Here is a 17,587-nt window from a genome sequence, read left to right as displayed (position 1 = left end):
AACTATACAGGAAAGATCTGAATGTCCCTGATAGCCAGGAGAGTACGGTCACTGAACTTGAGCCGGACATCCTCGAGAGTGAAGTCAAGTGGGCCTTAGGAAGCATTAGTAACAACAAAGCTAGCGGAGATGACAGTGTTCCAGCTGAGCTATTTAAAATCCTAAAAGATGATGCTGTTAAAGTGCTGCATTCAATATGCCAACAAATCTGGAACACTCAACAATGGCCGCAAGACTGGAAAAGGTCAGTTTACATTCCAATTCCAAAGAAGGGCAACGCCAAAGAGTGTTCAAACTACCGCACAATTGCGCTCATTTCACATGCCAGCAAGGTGATGCTCAAAATCCTACAAGCTAGGCTTCAGCAGTATGCGAACCGAGAACTACCGGAAGTACAAGCTGGGTTTCGAAGAGGCAGAGGAACCAGAGATCAAATCGCCAACTTTTGCTGGATCATGGAGAAAGCAAGAGAATTCCAGAAAAACGTCTATTTCTGCTTCATTGACTACGCTAAAGCCTTTGATTGTGTGGATCACAACAAACTGTGGCAAATTCTGAAAGTGATGGGAGTACCAGACCACCTTACCCATCTCCTGAGAAACCTGTACGAGGATCAAGAAGCAACAGTGAGAACCAGACATGGAACAACCAAGTGGTTCAAAATTGGGAAAGGAGTACAACAAGGCTGCATATTGTCACCCTGCTTATTTAACTTATATGCAGAGTACATCATGAGAAACGCCGGGTTGGATGAATCACAGGTTGGAATTAAGATTGCCGGGAGAATTATCAACAACCTCCGATATGCAGACGATACCACCCTAATGGCAGAAAGCGAAGAGGATCTCAAGAGCCTCTTGTTGAGGGTGAAAGAGGAGAGTGCAAAAGCTGGTTTGAAACTCAACATTAAAAAAACTAAGATCATGGCATCTGGCCCCATCACTTCCTGGCATATAGAAGGGGAAGAAATGGAAGCAGTGACAGATTTTACTTTCTTGGGCTCCAAGATCACCGCAGATGGTGACTGTAGCCATGAAATTAAAAGACGCTTGCTCCTTGGGAGGAAAGCTATGGCCAACCTAGACAGCATAGTAAGAAGCAGAGACATCACCTTGCCGACAAAGGTCCGTCTAATCAAAGCTATGGTTTTCCCAGTAGTAATGGATGGCTGTGAGAGCTGGACTATAAGGAAGGCTGAGCGCCGAAGAATTGATGCTTTCGAACTGTGGTGCTGGAGAAGACTCTTACGAGTCCCCTGGACTGCAAGGAGGTCAAATCAGTCCATCCTAAAGGAAATCAACCCTGACTGCTCATTGGAAGGGCAGATGCTGAAGCTGAAGCTCAAATATTTTGGCCACCTAATGCGAAGAGAAAACTCACTTGAAAAGACCCTGATGCTGGGAAAGACTGAAGGCAAAAGGAGAAGGGGACGGCAGAGGATGAGATGGCTAGATAGTATCACCGATGCAATGACTATGAACTTGAGCACACTCCGGGAGAGAACACAGAACAGGAAGGCCTGGCGTGCTATGGTCCATGGGGTCACGAAGAGTCGGACACGACTGAACAACAACAACCACAAATATATATATATATATATTCAGAAAGTAGTAAGCTTTCAAGTTCTCAGAAGATTGGGACAAAGGGATAATGGTTGTTCTCCCATGAAATTCTAATAATAAAGTTTAGCAGCTACTAGGCAATGTCTCCAACCCATGTAACTGCAGAAGGAAAGAGCAGGAGAAACATGGTGGTCTGTTTTATTTAAACCTCAAAAAACCCAAGATTATGGCAACCAGCTTGATTGATAACTGGCAAATAGAGGGAGAAAACGTGGAGGCAGTGACAGACTTTGTCTTTCTAGGCACAAAGATTATTGCAGACGCTGACTGCAGCCAGGAAATCAGAAGACGTTTACTTCTTGGGAGGAGAGCAGTGACAAATCTTGATAAAATAGTTAAGAGTGGAGACATCACACTGACAACAAAGGTCCGCATAGTTAAAGCAATGGTATTCCCTGTAGTAACCTATGGCTGCGAGAGCTGGACCATAAGGAAGGCTGAGCGAAGGAAGATAGATGCTTTTGAACAGTGGTGCTGGAGGAAAATTCTGAGAGTGCCTTGGACTGCAAGAAGATCAAACCAGTCCATACTCCAGGAAATAAAGCCAGACTGCTCACTTGAGGGAATGATATTAAAGGCAAAACTGAAGTACTTTGCCACATCATGAGAAGACAGGAGAAGATGCTGATGCTAGGGAAAGTGGAAGGCAAAAGGAAGAGGGGCCGACCAAGGGCGAGATGGATGGGTGGTATTCTGGAGGTGACGGACTCGACCTTGGGGGAGCTGGGGGTGGCGACGGCCGACAGGAAGCTCTGGCGTGGGCTGGTCCATGAAGTCACGAAGAGTCGGAAGCGACTGACCGAATAAACAACAAAGAAAGGAATATTAGCGAAGTTGGGAATTAATCTCAGGTGATGGACTAGGTAAAGAGTCAGCAGAAGCCGAACTGGGGAGTATTTCCTAGTGGCTGACGGCAAAACCACGAGGGAGCGGCTCTGCGCGGGGCTACAGCGGCGAGAGAGGGAACCCAAGGCCGGCGCTGCGTGGTTAAGCGCTGCGCGGGGAAAGGACGGCGCGAGGCGGTCCAGCAGGAGGACCCAGCGGAATCCTGCGCTATAGCGAAAAAGGGCGCATGCGCCACAAGAGACCGGATTATTTCCTGAGGTCGTTTTGAGGAGAACGTCTCGGTGGCTTGCCCTGCGTAGGAAGGAGCTCGCGCGCCCGCTCCGCGCAGGCGCGCCCCCAACGGGTCGAATTGCGACCACGTGATCGGGAGCCTTCGCCTCCTTCGCGGCCCCACCCCCCCCATTTCGTAGACTGTTGGCAAAAGAAAAGGAATTCTAGGCGGGAAAGCGCCTTGGCTCGCTTGCGCCCTCGGGCCTCCCGCCTCGGCTGTGCGAAGTGCGGGGAAGCGCCATTCGCGGTGGATGTGAGCGCGCGGGTGGCTCCCCTCCGCGATCCTCTTAGGCAGGGACGGGGGTGAGTAGAATCAGATCGTCCTCGGAAGTGGGCCAGCTTCTTCCCCGTCCCGCGGGGTGCGGGTGGATGGGGCGTAACAGGCCTGCTTCCTCGGGGGAGGAGGGACGCAGGGGGACGCCCAATAACGGCCTGTTGAATAAGCGGGGTGCGGGGGGAGTGTCCCAGCGGCGCTGGGTTTCCCGTCAGGCCCTTTCACATTTTCTTGTGGGCACTGATGGCCTAGTTTCCCCTCAGACAATTTCTGCTTCCTCTCTCGTTGCTCTCAACAACTGGTATCTTACTAAGAATGCAGAACAGGGCCATGGATAATAGTTTATCTAGCGCTTTTTCAGCGTTCATAGACCTTATTTTATTGTAATCCGTATACGAAAGGTTCCTCCTGTGCAAGCACCGAGTCATTGCTGACTCCTACAGGGAGGCCGCTTGTGCTGGCGTTTTCATGGCAGGCTGTAGCGGGGTGGTTTGCCATTGCCTTCCCCAGTCGCGACTACCTTTCCCCCAGCAAGCTGGGTACACATTTTACCGACCTCGGAAGGATGGAGGGCTGAGTTGACCTGAGCCAGCTACCCGAGAGCCAGCTTCCGCTGGGATCGAACTCAGGTCGTGGGGAGAGTTTCGGTTGCAATACTGCCGCCCACCACTGTTGTTGTTCAGTCGTTAACTCGTTAAGTCTTGTGCAACTCTTCATGACCCCATGGACCATAGCACGCCAGGCCTTCCTGTCCTGCACTCTCTCCCGGAGTGTGCTCAAGTCCATATTCATTGCATGGGTGATGCTGTCTAGCCATCTCATCCTCTGCCGTCCCCTTCTCCTTTTGCCTTCAAACTTTCCCAGCATCAGGGTCTTTTCCAGGGAGTTTTCTCTTCGCATTACGTGGCCAAAATATTGGAGCTTCAGCTTCATTATCTGTCCTTCCAATGAGCACTCAGGGTTGATTTCCTTTAGGATGGACTGATTTGACCTCCTTGCAGTCCAGGGGACTCGTAAGAGTCTTCTCCAGCACCACAGTTCGAAAGCATCAATTCTTCGGTGCTCAGTCTTCCTTACAGTCCAGCTCTCACAGCCATACATTACTACTGGGAAAACCATAGCTTTGATTATATGACCTTTGTCGGCAAGGTGATGTCTCTGCTTCTTACTATGCTGTCTAGGTTTGCCATAGCTTTCCTCCCAAGGAGCAAGCGTCTTTTGATTTCATGGCTACAGTCACTGTCTGTGGTGATCTTGGAGCCCAAGAAAATAAAATCTGTCACTACTTCCATTTCTTCCCCTTCTATATGCCAGGAAGTGATGGGGCCAGATGACATGATCTTAGTTTTTTTTTAATGTTGAGTTTCAGACCAGCTTTTGCACTCTCCACTTCCACCCTCAACAAGAGGCTCTTTAGATCTTCTTTGCTTTCTGCCATTAGGGTGGTATCGTCTGCGTAACTGAGGTTGTTAATAATTCTCCCGGCAATCTTAATTCCGACCTGTGATTCATCCAACCCGGCGTTTCTCATGATATACTCTGCATATAAGTTAAATAAGCAGGGCGACAATATGCAACCTTATTGTATTCCTTTCCCAATTTTGAACCACTCGGTTGTTCCATGCCTGGTTCTTACTGTTGCTTCTTGACCCTCGTGCAGATTTCTCAGGAGACAGGTAAGGTGGTCTGATACTCCCATCTCTTTAAGAATTTGCCACAGTTTGTTGTGATCCACACAAAGGCTTTATCATAGTCAATGAAGCAGAAATAGATGTTTTTCTGGAATTCTCTTGCTTTCTCCATGATCCAGCAAATGTTGGCAATTTGATCTCTAGTTCCTCTGCCTCTTCGAAACCCAGCTTTTACTTCCAGTAGTTCTCGGTTCACATACTGCTGAAGCCTAGCTTGTAGGATTTTGAGCATAACCTTACTGGCATGTGAAATGAGCACAATTGTACGGTAGTTTGAACACTCTTTGGCATTGCCCTTCTTTGGAATTGGAATGTAAACTGACCTTTTCCAGTCTTGTGGCCACTGTTGAGTGTTCCAAATTTGTTGGCATATTGGGCGCAGCACTTTAACAGCATCGTCTTTTAGGATTTTAAATAGCTCAGCTGGAATACTGTCATCTCCGCTAGCTTTGTTGTTACTAATGCTTCCTAAGGCCCACTTGACTTCACTCTCGAGGATGTCCGGCTCAAGTTCAGTGACCGCACTATCATGGCTATCAGGGACATTCAGATCTTTCCTGTATAGTTCTTCTGTGTATTCTTTCCACCTCTTAATCTCATCTGCTTCTGTTAGGTCCCTGCCTTCTTTGTCCTTTATCATGCCCGTCTTTGCACAAAACGTTCCCTTGAGATCTCCGATTTTCTTGAAGAGATCTCTAGTCTTTCCCATTCTATTGTTTTCCTCCACTTCTTTGCATTGTTCATTTAAGAAGGCCTTCTTGTCTTGTCTCTCCTTGCTATTCTCTGGAACTCTGCATTCAGTTGGATATATCTTCCCCTTTCTCCCTTGCTTTTCGCTTCCCTTCTTTCCTCAGCTACTTGTAAAGCCTCATCAGACAGCCACTTTGCTTTCTTGGATTTCTTTTTCTTTGGGATGGATTGAGTTGCTGCCTCCTGAACAATGTTACGGACCTCCATCCATAGTTCCTCAGGCACTCTGTCTATCAGGTCTAATCCCTTAAATCTGTTTGTCACCTCCACTGTATATTCATAAGGGATATGATTTAGGTCATACCTGAATGGTTTAGTGGTTTTCCCTATGTTCTTCAATTTAAGCCGAAATTTTGCAAGAAGCAGCTCATGATCTGAGCCACAGTCAGCTCCAGGTCTTGTTTTTACTGACTGTATGGAGCTTCTCCATCTTTGGCTGCAAAGGACATAATCAATCTGATTTCGATGTTGACCATCTGGTGACGTCCATGTGTAGAGTCGCCTCTTGTGCTGTTGGAAAAGAGTGTTTGCTATGATCAGCGTGTTCTCTTGGCAAAACTCTATTAGCCTTTGTCCTGCTTCATTTTGTACACCAAGGCCATGGTGTACAAAATGAACAGGCAACCATGGCCTGTTATCCCGGTGATTTCTTGACTTCCTACTTTAGCATTGAGTGATTCTCTTCCCTTCCACCTCGACTGTAGGTGGGTTGGGGGAGACAGCTGAGGTAAAAAGTGGCTTGCCTCAGGAGGCTACTTGATGCATTGAATTCGTAGCAGAGGCAATGAAGAATCAGTCTCTTAGCCACTATGATATACTGGGAAAGAAACCAAAATCTACCTGAACTGTTATGTTTTTTACACATCAAATTAAATCAATCAAGTCAAATTAAAGCTCATATCTGTACCCACAAATTGCAGTTTAAAAGACAGAGCTATCCCAGCAGCTCCATGGATGTGAGCTGTGATTTGATGGCCACCTTGTGTGGTCTGTGTATAAAAAAAACCATGTGAATTCAGCAGGACCCATGTAGATTGCACTAGATCCAACCTCGATGGGCTCCTGTACAGCAGGGCTGCAGAACCTCGGGTCAAATCCGGCCTTTCAGGGGTCCTAATCTTGCTCTGCGGTTTCTAGAAGGCCCTGCCCCCACCCCCTTTCCCTCAACCATTAATTGGGGGTTTCCCAGCTTTTGTGCCCCCCCTTCTAGAAGGTTGAAATGCCTTTCTTAAGGCTCAGTTACTGACATATATGTGGGTGTATTTTGTTTTTTGGATCTGCCCATTTTGCCTTCATCCTTGCTCACCATTTGAATGTGGCCCCTGAGAACTTCTCCAAAATGGAATTTAGTCCTCGGATTGAAAGAGGTTCTGCGCCCCTTCTCTTATATCACTTATACATAGCTGCTCTGAAGAAAGTTGCATTGAACTGAGTAAGGGTTCCTTTTGAAAATAAAGAAATGGCTCTCAAATGCTCTTTAACAAACAAACCTTGCAAGTGTGTGAGTGTTTGTTATAAGATCATTCTTATGGGTATATAGAGTATTGTAATCAAAGGAAGCTGCAAAATACATTTTCTTAAAATAGTTTACTCTTCTGTAGGAACATCCAGCTTGAAAGGGGAAAAGTTGTGATGGAAACTGGGTACCTTTGCCTACAGTTCTGTCAGATGTTCTGTGGTATATTTTATACAACTGTCTGAGAAGGGGCCCAGAACTGAAGGCACCACATTGAAAACACCTATGATCTGTTTGGAGTTGGTGCTGACACAAAATCACCACCACCCCAACATATTTTCTTTTTTAAGAGAAATTACCAGCTTCTGAATTGGCCACTGTGGCTGTGCTTTTAAAATCAGTGTAGTCTGCAGATATTGTCAGGTGATGTATCATGGTGCTGTGAAATGTTTTGCTTTCTGATTGTGCCTATCAGGCTGCTGTTGGGCACATAAGCAGGCTTTACCTTTTTGGGAGGAACCCTAAGGTGATCACAGTAGTTGAAAGTAGTTATTTTATTTATTTATTTCATTTCTATACCGCCCAATAGCCGAAGCGCTCTGGGCGGTTCACAAAAATTAATTTTTTTTATCCCATTTGAGTTATTGTCTCAAGAATAAAAATTGTCCAATGTTTGTTTAAGGTTCTTTTTTCTTTTTTTTGCTAAACAAATTTATTTAATGGATTTTAAAACATGCTTTTCAGGATAGATTAGCCTCCCAAAGTGGTACACAACAGTCAATAAAACATCACAAGATCATATGAAAACATTAAAATACTCAAACATAAGATTACTCTGGGCGGGTGGGTGGGATGTGTTAGCTATTCTTAAAAACTATTCTTAAAACAAAACACACAGACTTGCCCAAGTGTTTGAACTGGTGTATGCCACCAGGTAAGATGGTAGAAGGAGCTCAGCATTAACTCTACTATATTCCACTGTTAGGCTTCTTGAGTAGGTGCCTAATTATGACCTCCTTTAAAGAGGCAGGTACTACCCCTTCTCAAAGAGGAATTTATAACCTCCTGGATCCAACTGGACATCCCTTCCATGTAAGATGTAATAAGTCATCTAATGGACAGGTGGTTGACTGGACTTGGCCAATCGCCTTGTCTGCATCCTCGGGCCTGAAAACTGAAACTCATCCAATAAAACTAAGCCACTTGGTGCTCTGGACATCTCTTCTACTGGCACTGCATTATTTGTGGCGTTTAAGCCATGATGTATTCAAGTGACTTTATCTTAGAAGCATTATGCAAATTCATCACTGCATGCTGCTGAGAGTTCTACCATCTCTTTATTTTGGCCTACGACTTCTATGATCCCTCACCACTGGCTATGCTGGCTAGGGCTAATGGGAGTTGTAGGCTGTGGCACTGGTAGAGCACATTCTTTGCATGCAGAAAGTCCCATGTTCAATCCCTGGCATCTCCAGGTAGGGCTGGAGAAATTCTTGCCTGAAACCCTTCAGAGCCACTACTGGTTGTATCAACAATACTGGACTAGATGGAGCAGCGGTCTGACTCGATATGAAGGCGCTTCCTATGTTCCTGTGCTCCTTCCGATAAACTGGCTCCAACCTATCTCGGGATTTAAAGGGTTAAAACAACACCTTGAATTGGGTGTGGAGATGGAATTGCAGCCAGTGCAGATGGCAACGCACTGAAGGAAAATTACAAGCAAAGCAACGTGGTGATAGCTATATTTTCCTCCCTAACTCGTATGGTTTCTGGCTCCCATGGGAGTAATCATCTGGCTGTTAATATGATCACACAAGATTTTTTTTTTTTTAACCTTCTCTTGCCAGCAGAGTCTTCACTAGTCTTCTCTGGATATGAGTGAGGCAAAGCTGTAATTAGGGAAAGGAGAAAGAAGATGCAATCAGCCCTCAGAGTGAAAGGGATCACTAAAAGAAATATATGCATTCTATACACAAAGTTACATGCTGTAGAGCAGGGATGGGGAATGTGTGACCTTCCAGGTGATGATGGACTGCAACTCCAATCAGCTCTAGCTTGCATAGGCAGTGGTGAGGGATGATGGGACTTGCAGTTCAGCATCATATGGAGGGCTACACATTCCCTATCCCTGCTGTAAAATAAACTATCCCAAAGCTGGATTTTTTCCAGTGAGGATTTCACAATACAGCCCTTCCTTTATACTAGACAAAATGTTATGTTCCTTAGAATTCAAAACTGACATTTAATTCTTGTTTTGTTGTTGTTTGAAATGATTAATGTAAAGACCAATTCAAGTAATCTAATGCTTTAATACCCTTAGCACAAGGATGTGTCTCAACTACCAAAATCTAGGTCCTAAACACATGAATTGATGGGTGGGCAGCTTGTGGTCCTCCAGATGTTTTGGCCATCAGCCCTAGCAGCATAACCAGTGGTGAGAGATCATGGAAGTTGTACGCTCAACATCTGTTGTCAAACGTGGATTGTCCTTCCCCCTTCGCAATCAACACCACATGGAAACAAAGCTTCAGGCTGATACTACTTTATTTTGTTAGGAACTAGCCTCTTTACAAATGAAGATTCCAGGAAAACTCAGACTGCCTTAGTCTCCTAAACCACTAATCTAGGATCTCTAATTAGAGGAGACAAACCGGGGGGTAAAGAAGTTGTGGATAGTTTGGGTGTGAACCTCTCGTGGCCAGACTTGCTTTGCAGTGATGCCCTTCCCTTAGGGTGGCTCCCTCTTACTTGGCTTCTGAGAGTGGCTATCCTGGCGGAGTGTCTGAGCCCTGCCCTGAACTTCTCCCACCTGGCTTTGCAATATGCCCTAGCGTCTTTCAAGTTACCCGCCTCTTCCTCCTCCTCCTTGGAAACTTGAGTTCTGATGGTGGAGGGAGGGGGCAGCAACTCAGTCTGGGCTATCTGTTCGTAAAGGTCCTCTGAGGAATCTCTCCCAGAGTCTTGGCTCACTAGGGAGAGCCCTCGCTCGGCCTCTGATCTAGCTGCTTCAACTCTGATTCAGAATTGGAGCTGTCAGACATCTCAATGTGCTGGGACTCATCCCTGACATCTGGGGGGCCTCAAATTGTCCACCCCTTATTTAATTGGAAGTTAGCCCCATTAAAATCAATGGAACCTACTTCTGCATAAGTATGCAGCCTGAATAGAAATGGTGAACTAAATTTAATGTTGAAGTGATTGCCCGTGCTGTGCTTGTTCTGTCTTTAACAGTATGGAACATTGTGCAAGTTATGGAGAGTAATTGTGACTTTTCTGCTGGGCTTTGCTTTCTTCCTTTTAGGATGCTGGGTGCATGTGGCATGCAGAAATGTCACCAAGAGGCACTGAAAAAGAATCGTGTGTCTCTAGCAAAGCAGCTTGTACTGAAGGAACTGATGGAGCATCTTATAGAAAAGGATGTTATCACTGAAGCAATGATGGAGACAATACAGGTACACTTGTACTTGTCATCAGTTGGAATTATTATCCAAAGCGATAATCTTCCCAACATTATTGTTTATGCTTCTAAATACTACAAAATATTCCTGTGTGTCATATGACCAGTAGCCTAGAGCAGCATATAGCCATTTAACTGATGAAAGCATAGTTTTGTAGGCTAATGCAGGCTTATAACGAGCATCTTACATGTTCACCTGGGTCAAGTAAGAATTGCCTTGAGATGACCAAACATAAAAGCTGGGATTTCAGACCAAGGCATACGCTAGTAAAAATTAAGAAGTGGGTGATTCACATTTGTAAATATATTTGCAAGACTGCTCTAAAGTGTAAGAGGTGGAAGGAGAATGAACAAAAATGGGGAGTATAGCTAGTCAAAGATTAGAGCTCTAATAGCCTATGCTCACCTAAGTAATCAAACTAAGTAATCAAAAAGTAATCAAATTCTTGTTGATCCAAGAATGTCTTTTGTCACTTAAGTCTTCATAGCTCTCAAAAGTTAACTCGGCTGTTCAGGTGGGCTTTGGGGGTGGGTTAGGGTTTTTTTTTAGACCCGGTGGGGTGGGTTGTTCAGTTGATTATGTAAATTTGTTATTAGTATTGTACACTGCCTAGAGTGGCCAGGTAGCTGGCCAGATGGGCGGCTAATAAATCAAATAAATACATAAATAAAAATACATAAATACATAAATAAACTTTTTAAGGGCACAATCCTATGGGGATGGCTTACGACCATCCAGTGCAGAGCAGGAGGAGTGGTGGAGGCAATCTTTGCCTCCACACTCCTCCCACTCTGCATTCAGCTAGATAGGGTTTGTCGCCCATCTAGCTGAGGAGTCAGGGATGGGGCGGGAAGGAGGCTGGGGAGGACAGAAGATGCCTTGTAAGCCAGCCTCCCCAGTCCCCTCCCTGCCCAAGGGAATGCCCCCTTTACCTTCCCTCCAAGGTTGCTGGCATGGTTTTCTCCATGCTGGCGGGGAGCTCAAACTCCTGGGTCCAAGGTCAGAACACTGACCCCATCCTTGGATCCAGGAATCCGAACTGTCCTATGGCCCCCCAGACGCTGTCTACGGGCCACAGGATTGCTCTCTAAAGCAAGTGTTTGCATCACAAAACATCATGCCACTTAAACCGCTGAAATGCTTTTGAACTATTCCCATTTTATAATTTTCATGGTGTAGGGGTCCTGCTGAGTTGTTGGATGATGCAGACTTAACCAATAAATCACTATAATGTAGAATGCTGGTGAAGGGAATAATTTTTCCAGCCACCAAGCTGGGAGGCAGACTATTCTAGTAACAAACTAAATAGATTTATTTCTATATCACTTTTTTAATTGAAGCAAAAAGTTCTATGCAAAATTTATTTTATGCTCTAAGTTTATATTTAGGATGCCAACTTCTTTGTGCTTGAATGTAGATTTTTCTTTTCTTTCTTTTTGCTGCTTTGAGTATTACATACCTATCAAACTGAATGGGTGTATCCACATCTGCCCATGCGCCAGAGGGATCCACCACTAGCACAATGGGGAGCTAGCTGTTTGAAAGAAAGCAGAAATGAGCAGAAATGCTCATTTCTGGAACAGGGCAGGTCAGCTGAGCTTGCAGAAAGAAGCTCTGTTGACCTCGCCCAATCCGGAAACTAGGGCTATGCACGGACACCCCCCCAAAAAAAAACCTCTTTTGGAGACTGATTTGGAGTTTCAGATTTGGCCCTGATCCCACCTGCATTGGACTCTGGACCCAAAGCAAGATTTGGAAACCCGAATTATTCAGATTTTACATTTTCCCATTGATTTGCATTGGAAAACAAATGGCTGTAACTTTTTTTTAGTTTTTATAATAAATGCATGAAATTTGGAGACCTGGCAGCCCCTATGGAAATAGTCAAACCTGCCAAATTTCAGACAGTTAGGTCCAGTGGCAATTTGCTAGCCACAGGTAAAATTTGCTTTTTTTCCAAAGAAGTCTGTCAAAGCAAAGAGCTATAATTTTGTGTGCTTCCACGTAAGTGCATGGAATTTGGGGATGTGGTGGCCCCTATGGAGGTGACTGAACATGCCAAATTTCAGACAGTAAGTTTCCTTTTCTCAAAAACTAAAACAAAAGGTAAAAAAATCCTGTTAAGCCACACAGGGGATTAGAGATCCTAATCAGAAGGTATTTAAGGTGACAATTAGGAGATCACTATCCCTAAGTGCAAAATAACCCCTCTCCCTTCGTACTTTCCTTTTGTCTGTCCTGAATCTGCCGCTGTTCAGCTTCACTGGATGAGCTGAGGCTCTTCTCATTAAGGGTAGAAAAAAGTTAAACCTCTCTCTGGCTTCAATACACAGTACGTGGGAGTAAGTCACACTGAATCCAGTGAAGCTTTTGTATTGCACTGCTCCACTTTCTCTGTTCCATATAATTTTACAAACCTCCCCCCTTATTTGCCTTTTTTTCTAAATTAAATAGCCCAAACATTGAAGCCTCTCGTTATAGTTGTTCCAGCCCCCTGATCATTTTGGCAGCCTTTTTCCTCATTTGTAAAAGGAAAGGTAAGATGAAGCAAACATTTTTAAAAATATGCATATAGCCTAGCCTGGTCATATTCTTATGGTCATTTGATGTACACAAGGTAAAACAAGCAACAAAGTGTCTTGGAAAATAAAAATTGTGTAGTGCTTTGCCCTACGGTATATTTTGGACTCTATTAGTGTACTGCTTTGGCCACACACAGTTTGCTTGTGCACAATAGTGTGTATATTCCACTCACACAGCACACACACCTGAGCAAAAGAAAAGCAGACACAGAAAGAAAGAAAGAAAGAAAGAAAGAAAGAAAGAAAGAAACTACCTACACAAGTTAAAAGGTGGGAGGAAGGGAAATAACAGTAACCCTATCTAAAGCCTAACAGAAGAGAAAAGGTTTTTAAAAATAAGAATATAGATAAAGAATTGAAAAATGGGAAGAGAAGGAATAGTAATTGAGAAGGGCAGGGAGTGAGGAGCCAAAGAACAAGCAGTAAACAAAGCAAGGAAACAAACTGAAGCCTAACAACTAGAAGAAAATGGTTTTTTTAAAACATGTTTTTGTTTTTTTAAAGAATCAAGAAGAAGGGTTTAAGGAAAAGGGAAGACTAAGAATTTTAAGGGAATTTAAAGAATCTAGAAGAAGGATTTAAGGGGAAGGGAAGACTAAGAACTGGAATTGAGAAGGGCTGGGTAGGGACCTGGAACCGCTGCACTAGCACAATTCAAAAATAAAGAACTCTCCTTCTACCAACTCTCTCTTACACTGGGAAATGAGAGCAGAATCTCCTGTTATATACAAACCCTGAATTTTTAACATTTGTCAGACAGATTGTCTAGCCTTCAAAATTGTCCAGATCGGTCTGAATCGCTTTGGACTGATTCGGATTTGGTCTGAAGCACCCTGGTTTGGTTCGGAATTCAGACCTGGAACCGAAGCGGTGCACAGCCGTACCAGAAACAAGTGTTTGCAGGGTTGCTTTTTGAACCACTAGCTTTCTGTGTTGCAACACATTGAACAGGAGCACAGGATGCTGCCCAAGTATTTAATATTCCCTGTCTGTTTTCCTGGGAGACTTCTGAATGGGATAATGGTGCTTGCAAGTTGCTTGACAAGAGATGAAGAATACATTATGATGGAAAGGATATTGAAAGGATTGAATATGGTGTAAATCCAATGTGAAATCCAATCCTCTATAACAGATTGGGGGCTGGAAGGGAGAGGGGAAAACCATTCTGCCAGCAGTTTCCATTCTGCGGACAAATGGTCAGGGTTGGATACAGCCCTATATTTGCAAGATTCCATCATTGCAAATTATGTTCAGATAGCATAGCGAAGGGGATGACGATATCCTTCAGAGCTTTGTAGAACAGATTTTGTTAATTATTTAATTCAGTGTTCTTTTAATTTCATTTGTCTTTTCTACATGGATTCAGGCCAAGGCTGGTAGTTTTAGCCAAAACATAGAATTTCTGAATCTACTCCCTAAGAGGGGTCCCAAGGCCTTCTCAGCCTTTTGTGAAGCTTTACGAGAAACCAAGCAGCAGCACTTGGAGGAAATGCTCCTGAGCACCATCCCCAGCCATGGCAGTGGGACTGCAAGGGTAAGGAAAGATCAAATAAACATTAGAGGAGGCATGCATATGGGTTTGATGATCTCATATTGTCTTTATGTGACTGTACCATATCAGAATGCTTGTGGCATACTGAGCCCCTTTTGGCCACCACTTCTTCAGCTCTCTTCATGTGGAAAGCTAACATCTTTCACTTCAAGATGTTAGCTTTACAAGTGTAGGGAGGCTTGGACTTAGGGATTTTTTTCAAATGAGCAATCCCACAAATGCACATCCCAAAGTTGGTACTATCTCATTAGATGTATGCCATACATATCTCTGATTTTTGGATTGTTCTTAGACCACTTTTCTCACATATAGAGAAAAACTAATTGGGAATTGTATTGAAATAGGGAGGCTGATAAGATCACTCAAATCAAAGTTCCAGCTCAGTCCTTCAGATCAAACCAATAAATCTAAATATAGATTTAAATAATTGATTTAAGGGTTTCCATTTCAAGTTCGCCTTTAGAAAGTGGAAGGAGGACAAATAAGGCTGGGATGCCATAAAATTCTGCTGCAGTGGGAATCTGCACCAGATTTACCCAGTCTAGTTTGCGCAGAATTGGCCCAAGAACCATGGGTGCACCTTCTGAGTGGATCGAGCCTGCCAAATTTCAGATGAACAGGGGCAGGGATTTTTGTGCAGGAGTAGTCTACATTTTGAGGGTATCCATAAAAGGATGTGCGTATCTCCCTATGTTCCTTGTGGACCATTCTAAAAATGACAGAGCATAGAGGTGGCCCTGATTAAGAAAAGTGCAAAGCTTCAGAAGGATACGTGCTGCAGTTTATGTGGTAAGGGAGTCCTCAAATTGCGTGTGGGGGGGTTGAGTGATTCACTTGCAGTTTGTATGAAAATGGCACGCATCATCAGCAAAGAAACGTGCGAAGTTTTAGAAGGATAGGTGGAGGGGTGAGGCGTTACAATGATTGAAAACCAGTTTAAGGCTTTTTTCATAGTGAAACCTGGTAGCGGAAGAATATCCATCTCACTGTCCCATCCTTGCCCTCTCCCAAGGTATAGTGATTGGAGATCCCCTGGTGAAACGTACCCTGTGATTAGAAGGTAGGTCTGTCAGTCACTCAATCCCACTCACTCCACCACCACCCCCTTCAGCATTTAGATCAGCAGTAGGAAACTTGTGGCCCTCCAGATGTTTGGCTTATACCTCCTATCAGCCCTAGCCAGCATAACCAATGGTAAGGGATTGTGGGAGTTGTAGGCCAAAACAACTGGAGGGCCACAAGGTCCCTGCCTCTGGTTTAGAGAAGCAAAAGACGCTATTTTGGGAGATGTGCTGTCTGCCTTTCTAAAGCCAAACTGCAAACAGAGTCTTGTGCAGGGTCTAGCGTTAGTTCTGGTCATTGGGGAAAAGCCCACTTTACTTCAGGAAGTACCAGAAATGGTCTAAAGGGGCCTGACTCTACTTGGTCTTTGGCTGAATCCAATGCCCATCCCTACTGTGGCTTACAATAACAATAAATTATTAAAATACAAATCAAAACCAAAGAAATCATTTTATAATATGATATTATTATAAAAGGGCATTTTATAATATGATAGTTATAGGGGTGCGTGGGGGAGCGAGGGAGAGCCAAATTCATTTGTTCTCACCTAGCTGATAACAATCCAGAGAAGGATAGAAGTTATATTCAATCCTTACTTCAATAACTGTGAACTCATATGTGTTAGACATTTTCTGTGCACTCTCCTCATGACTTGCTCTGATATACACTGGATGAGATGGTTGGGACATGGACACACACGTAGACAAATAGTGGGTTCAATCTTATTTCATTTTCCTTTCATCTTGTTCTGTTTTATGACTCTTAGAGCTGCTTAAAACTACCCAGAGGAGTTCTTGGTTGGTGGTTTCATGATTCTGTGTGGTCTCTTTCAGCTGAGTCATGGCTGTGAGGAAAGTCTGCCATTTTCTCTCTCTGAATCAGGAATCTCTCAAAAAAGGCCACGCTGGAATCATGGTAAGTTTGCTGTGGAATTTGACTATTTCAGTTGCTTTGGTTAAAAATGTCCTTCTGCATGTGCAAAAGAAAAATGTGTTTCTATTTTCCTATTTTGCCTTTGGTTTTAAAAAGGTCAGACATTTTTGCTCAGGATACTATAAACAGAGTCTATTTACCTTTAGACAAAAGCAAATCTGAAAAAGTTAGCCCCAAAGGGCATTTTGTGTGTGTGAGAGGGCTTTTGTAATCTGAAGTGCATTCTTTGCTCTTTCTCTGGCAACCACTTGATGATGCTTCCTCATTTATTTATTTGGAATAATTATATATTCTTTCCTCCTATAGATCCTTCAAGTATTAGTAAATGAATGAACTGTAGGATAGATTTGGAAACTGCCAGAATGTATCTACTGATGCTGTGTTTGCTTGAAATATACCTTTGATTTTGTATATTTTGAGTATTCATACACCCCTTGTGGTTTTCCACTCCACCTTTCCCTTTCTAAATATGTAGGGCCTGAAATGAGGAGAGAGGATATAGCAAAGACATGTCACCTTTTGTTCATGCAAGTTGCCCCTACCATCCCCAAGCGCTACACACATAAGCAAATAAAATGCAAGTCACAGTATCAGTAATATCCATGATTGCAAAGGCACTTTCACAGTCTCCTACATCAAATAAATTGCTGCCAACCAGTGTTGATACATTTACTTGTGCAAGTGTGTGCTCAGGGACAACCAGGGTAGCTTGCATGACCCAAAGAGGAAGTGACTGAACTAACCCTTTAAAAGTGGAAGGGAAGTTTTAGCCTAACATATGTAAACATGTTTTGAGAAATGTAATGAATCAGATTTGAAATAAGGGGATCTATTGTTTAGACCCAGCCCATGAAACAATAGTATCTGGCCCCATACAGTCTTCCAAGTGTTAATGAAAAGTTTGCTTTCCATTTCCTTCATAAGATAACTGTTTTTGAAAGGTGTGCAACAGATACTCCCACTTTAATGTTTTTATCAGTTTTATATGTAATGCCCCAAATGGTAGCTACTTGGAAAAGAAATGGGAGACTGTGAGTGACTAGGTGGGGAGGGGTTCTTGTGTTTTCCTCTTGTGGTATTGGTGTCTTGCT

The 17,587-nt window shown here is 43.8% G+C and overlaps 1 protein-coding gene and 1 pseudogene across 3 annotated transcripts in view; both read left to right on the top strand.

Moving 5' to 3' along the window:
* LOC146352896 (protein CFDP2 pseudogene) overlaps nt 1-17,587 on the top strand; it is a 1,048,348-nt pseudogene that overhangs the window by 991,845 nt on the left and 38,916 nt on the right. The gene's annotated exons all lie outside the window — the stretch shown is intronic.
* Nucleotides 2,875-17,587, top strand: part of CASP2 (caspase 2) — a 31,572-nt gene continuing 16,859 nt past the window's right edge. For both annotated transcript variants that reach the window (XM_084835118.1, XM_084835117.1), the window contains exons 1-4: nt 2,875-3,041; nt 10,211-10,361; nt 14,316-14,483; nt 16,397-16,478. In XM_084835118.1, coding sequence (XP_084691244.1) covers nt 10,212-10,361; nt 14,316-14,483; nt 16,397-16,478 — 400 coding nt within the window. In that variant the 5' untranslated portion in view covers nt 2,875-3,041; nt 10,211. The remainder of the gene's footprint in view (nt 3,042-10,210; nt 10,362-14,315; nt 14,484-16,396; nt 16,479-17,587) is intronic.

This window comes from Heloderma suspectum, chromosome 2 (assembly GCF_057233095.1).
Source record: "Heloderma suspectum isolate Gila_16-S chromosome 2, 16-S_ref, whole genome shotgun sequence".
Lineage (NCBI taxonomy): Eukaryota > Metazoa > Chordata > Lepidosauria > Squamata > Helodermatidae > Heloderma > Heloderma suspectum.
Note: the sequence above shows the minus strand (reverse complement) of the source record. Positions and strands in the feature narration are given on the sequence as shown.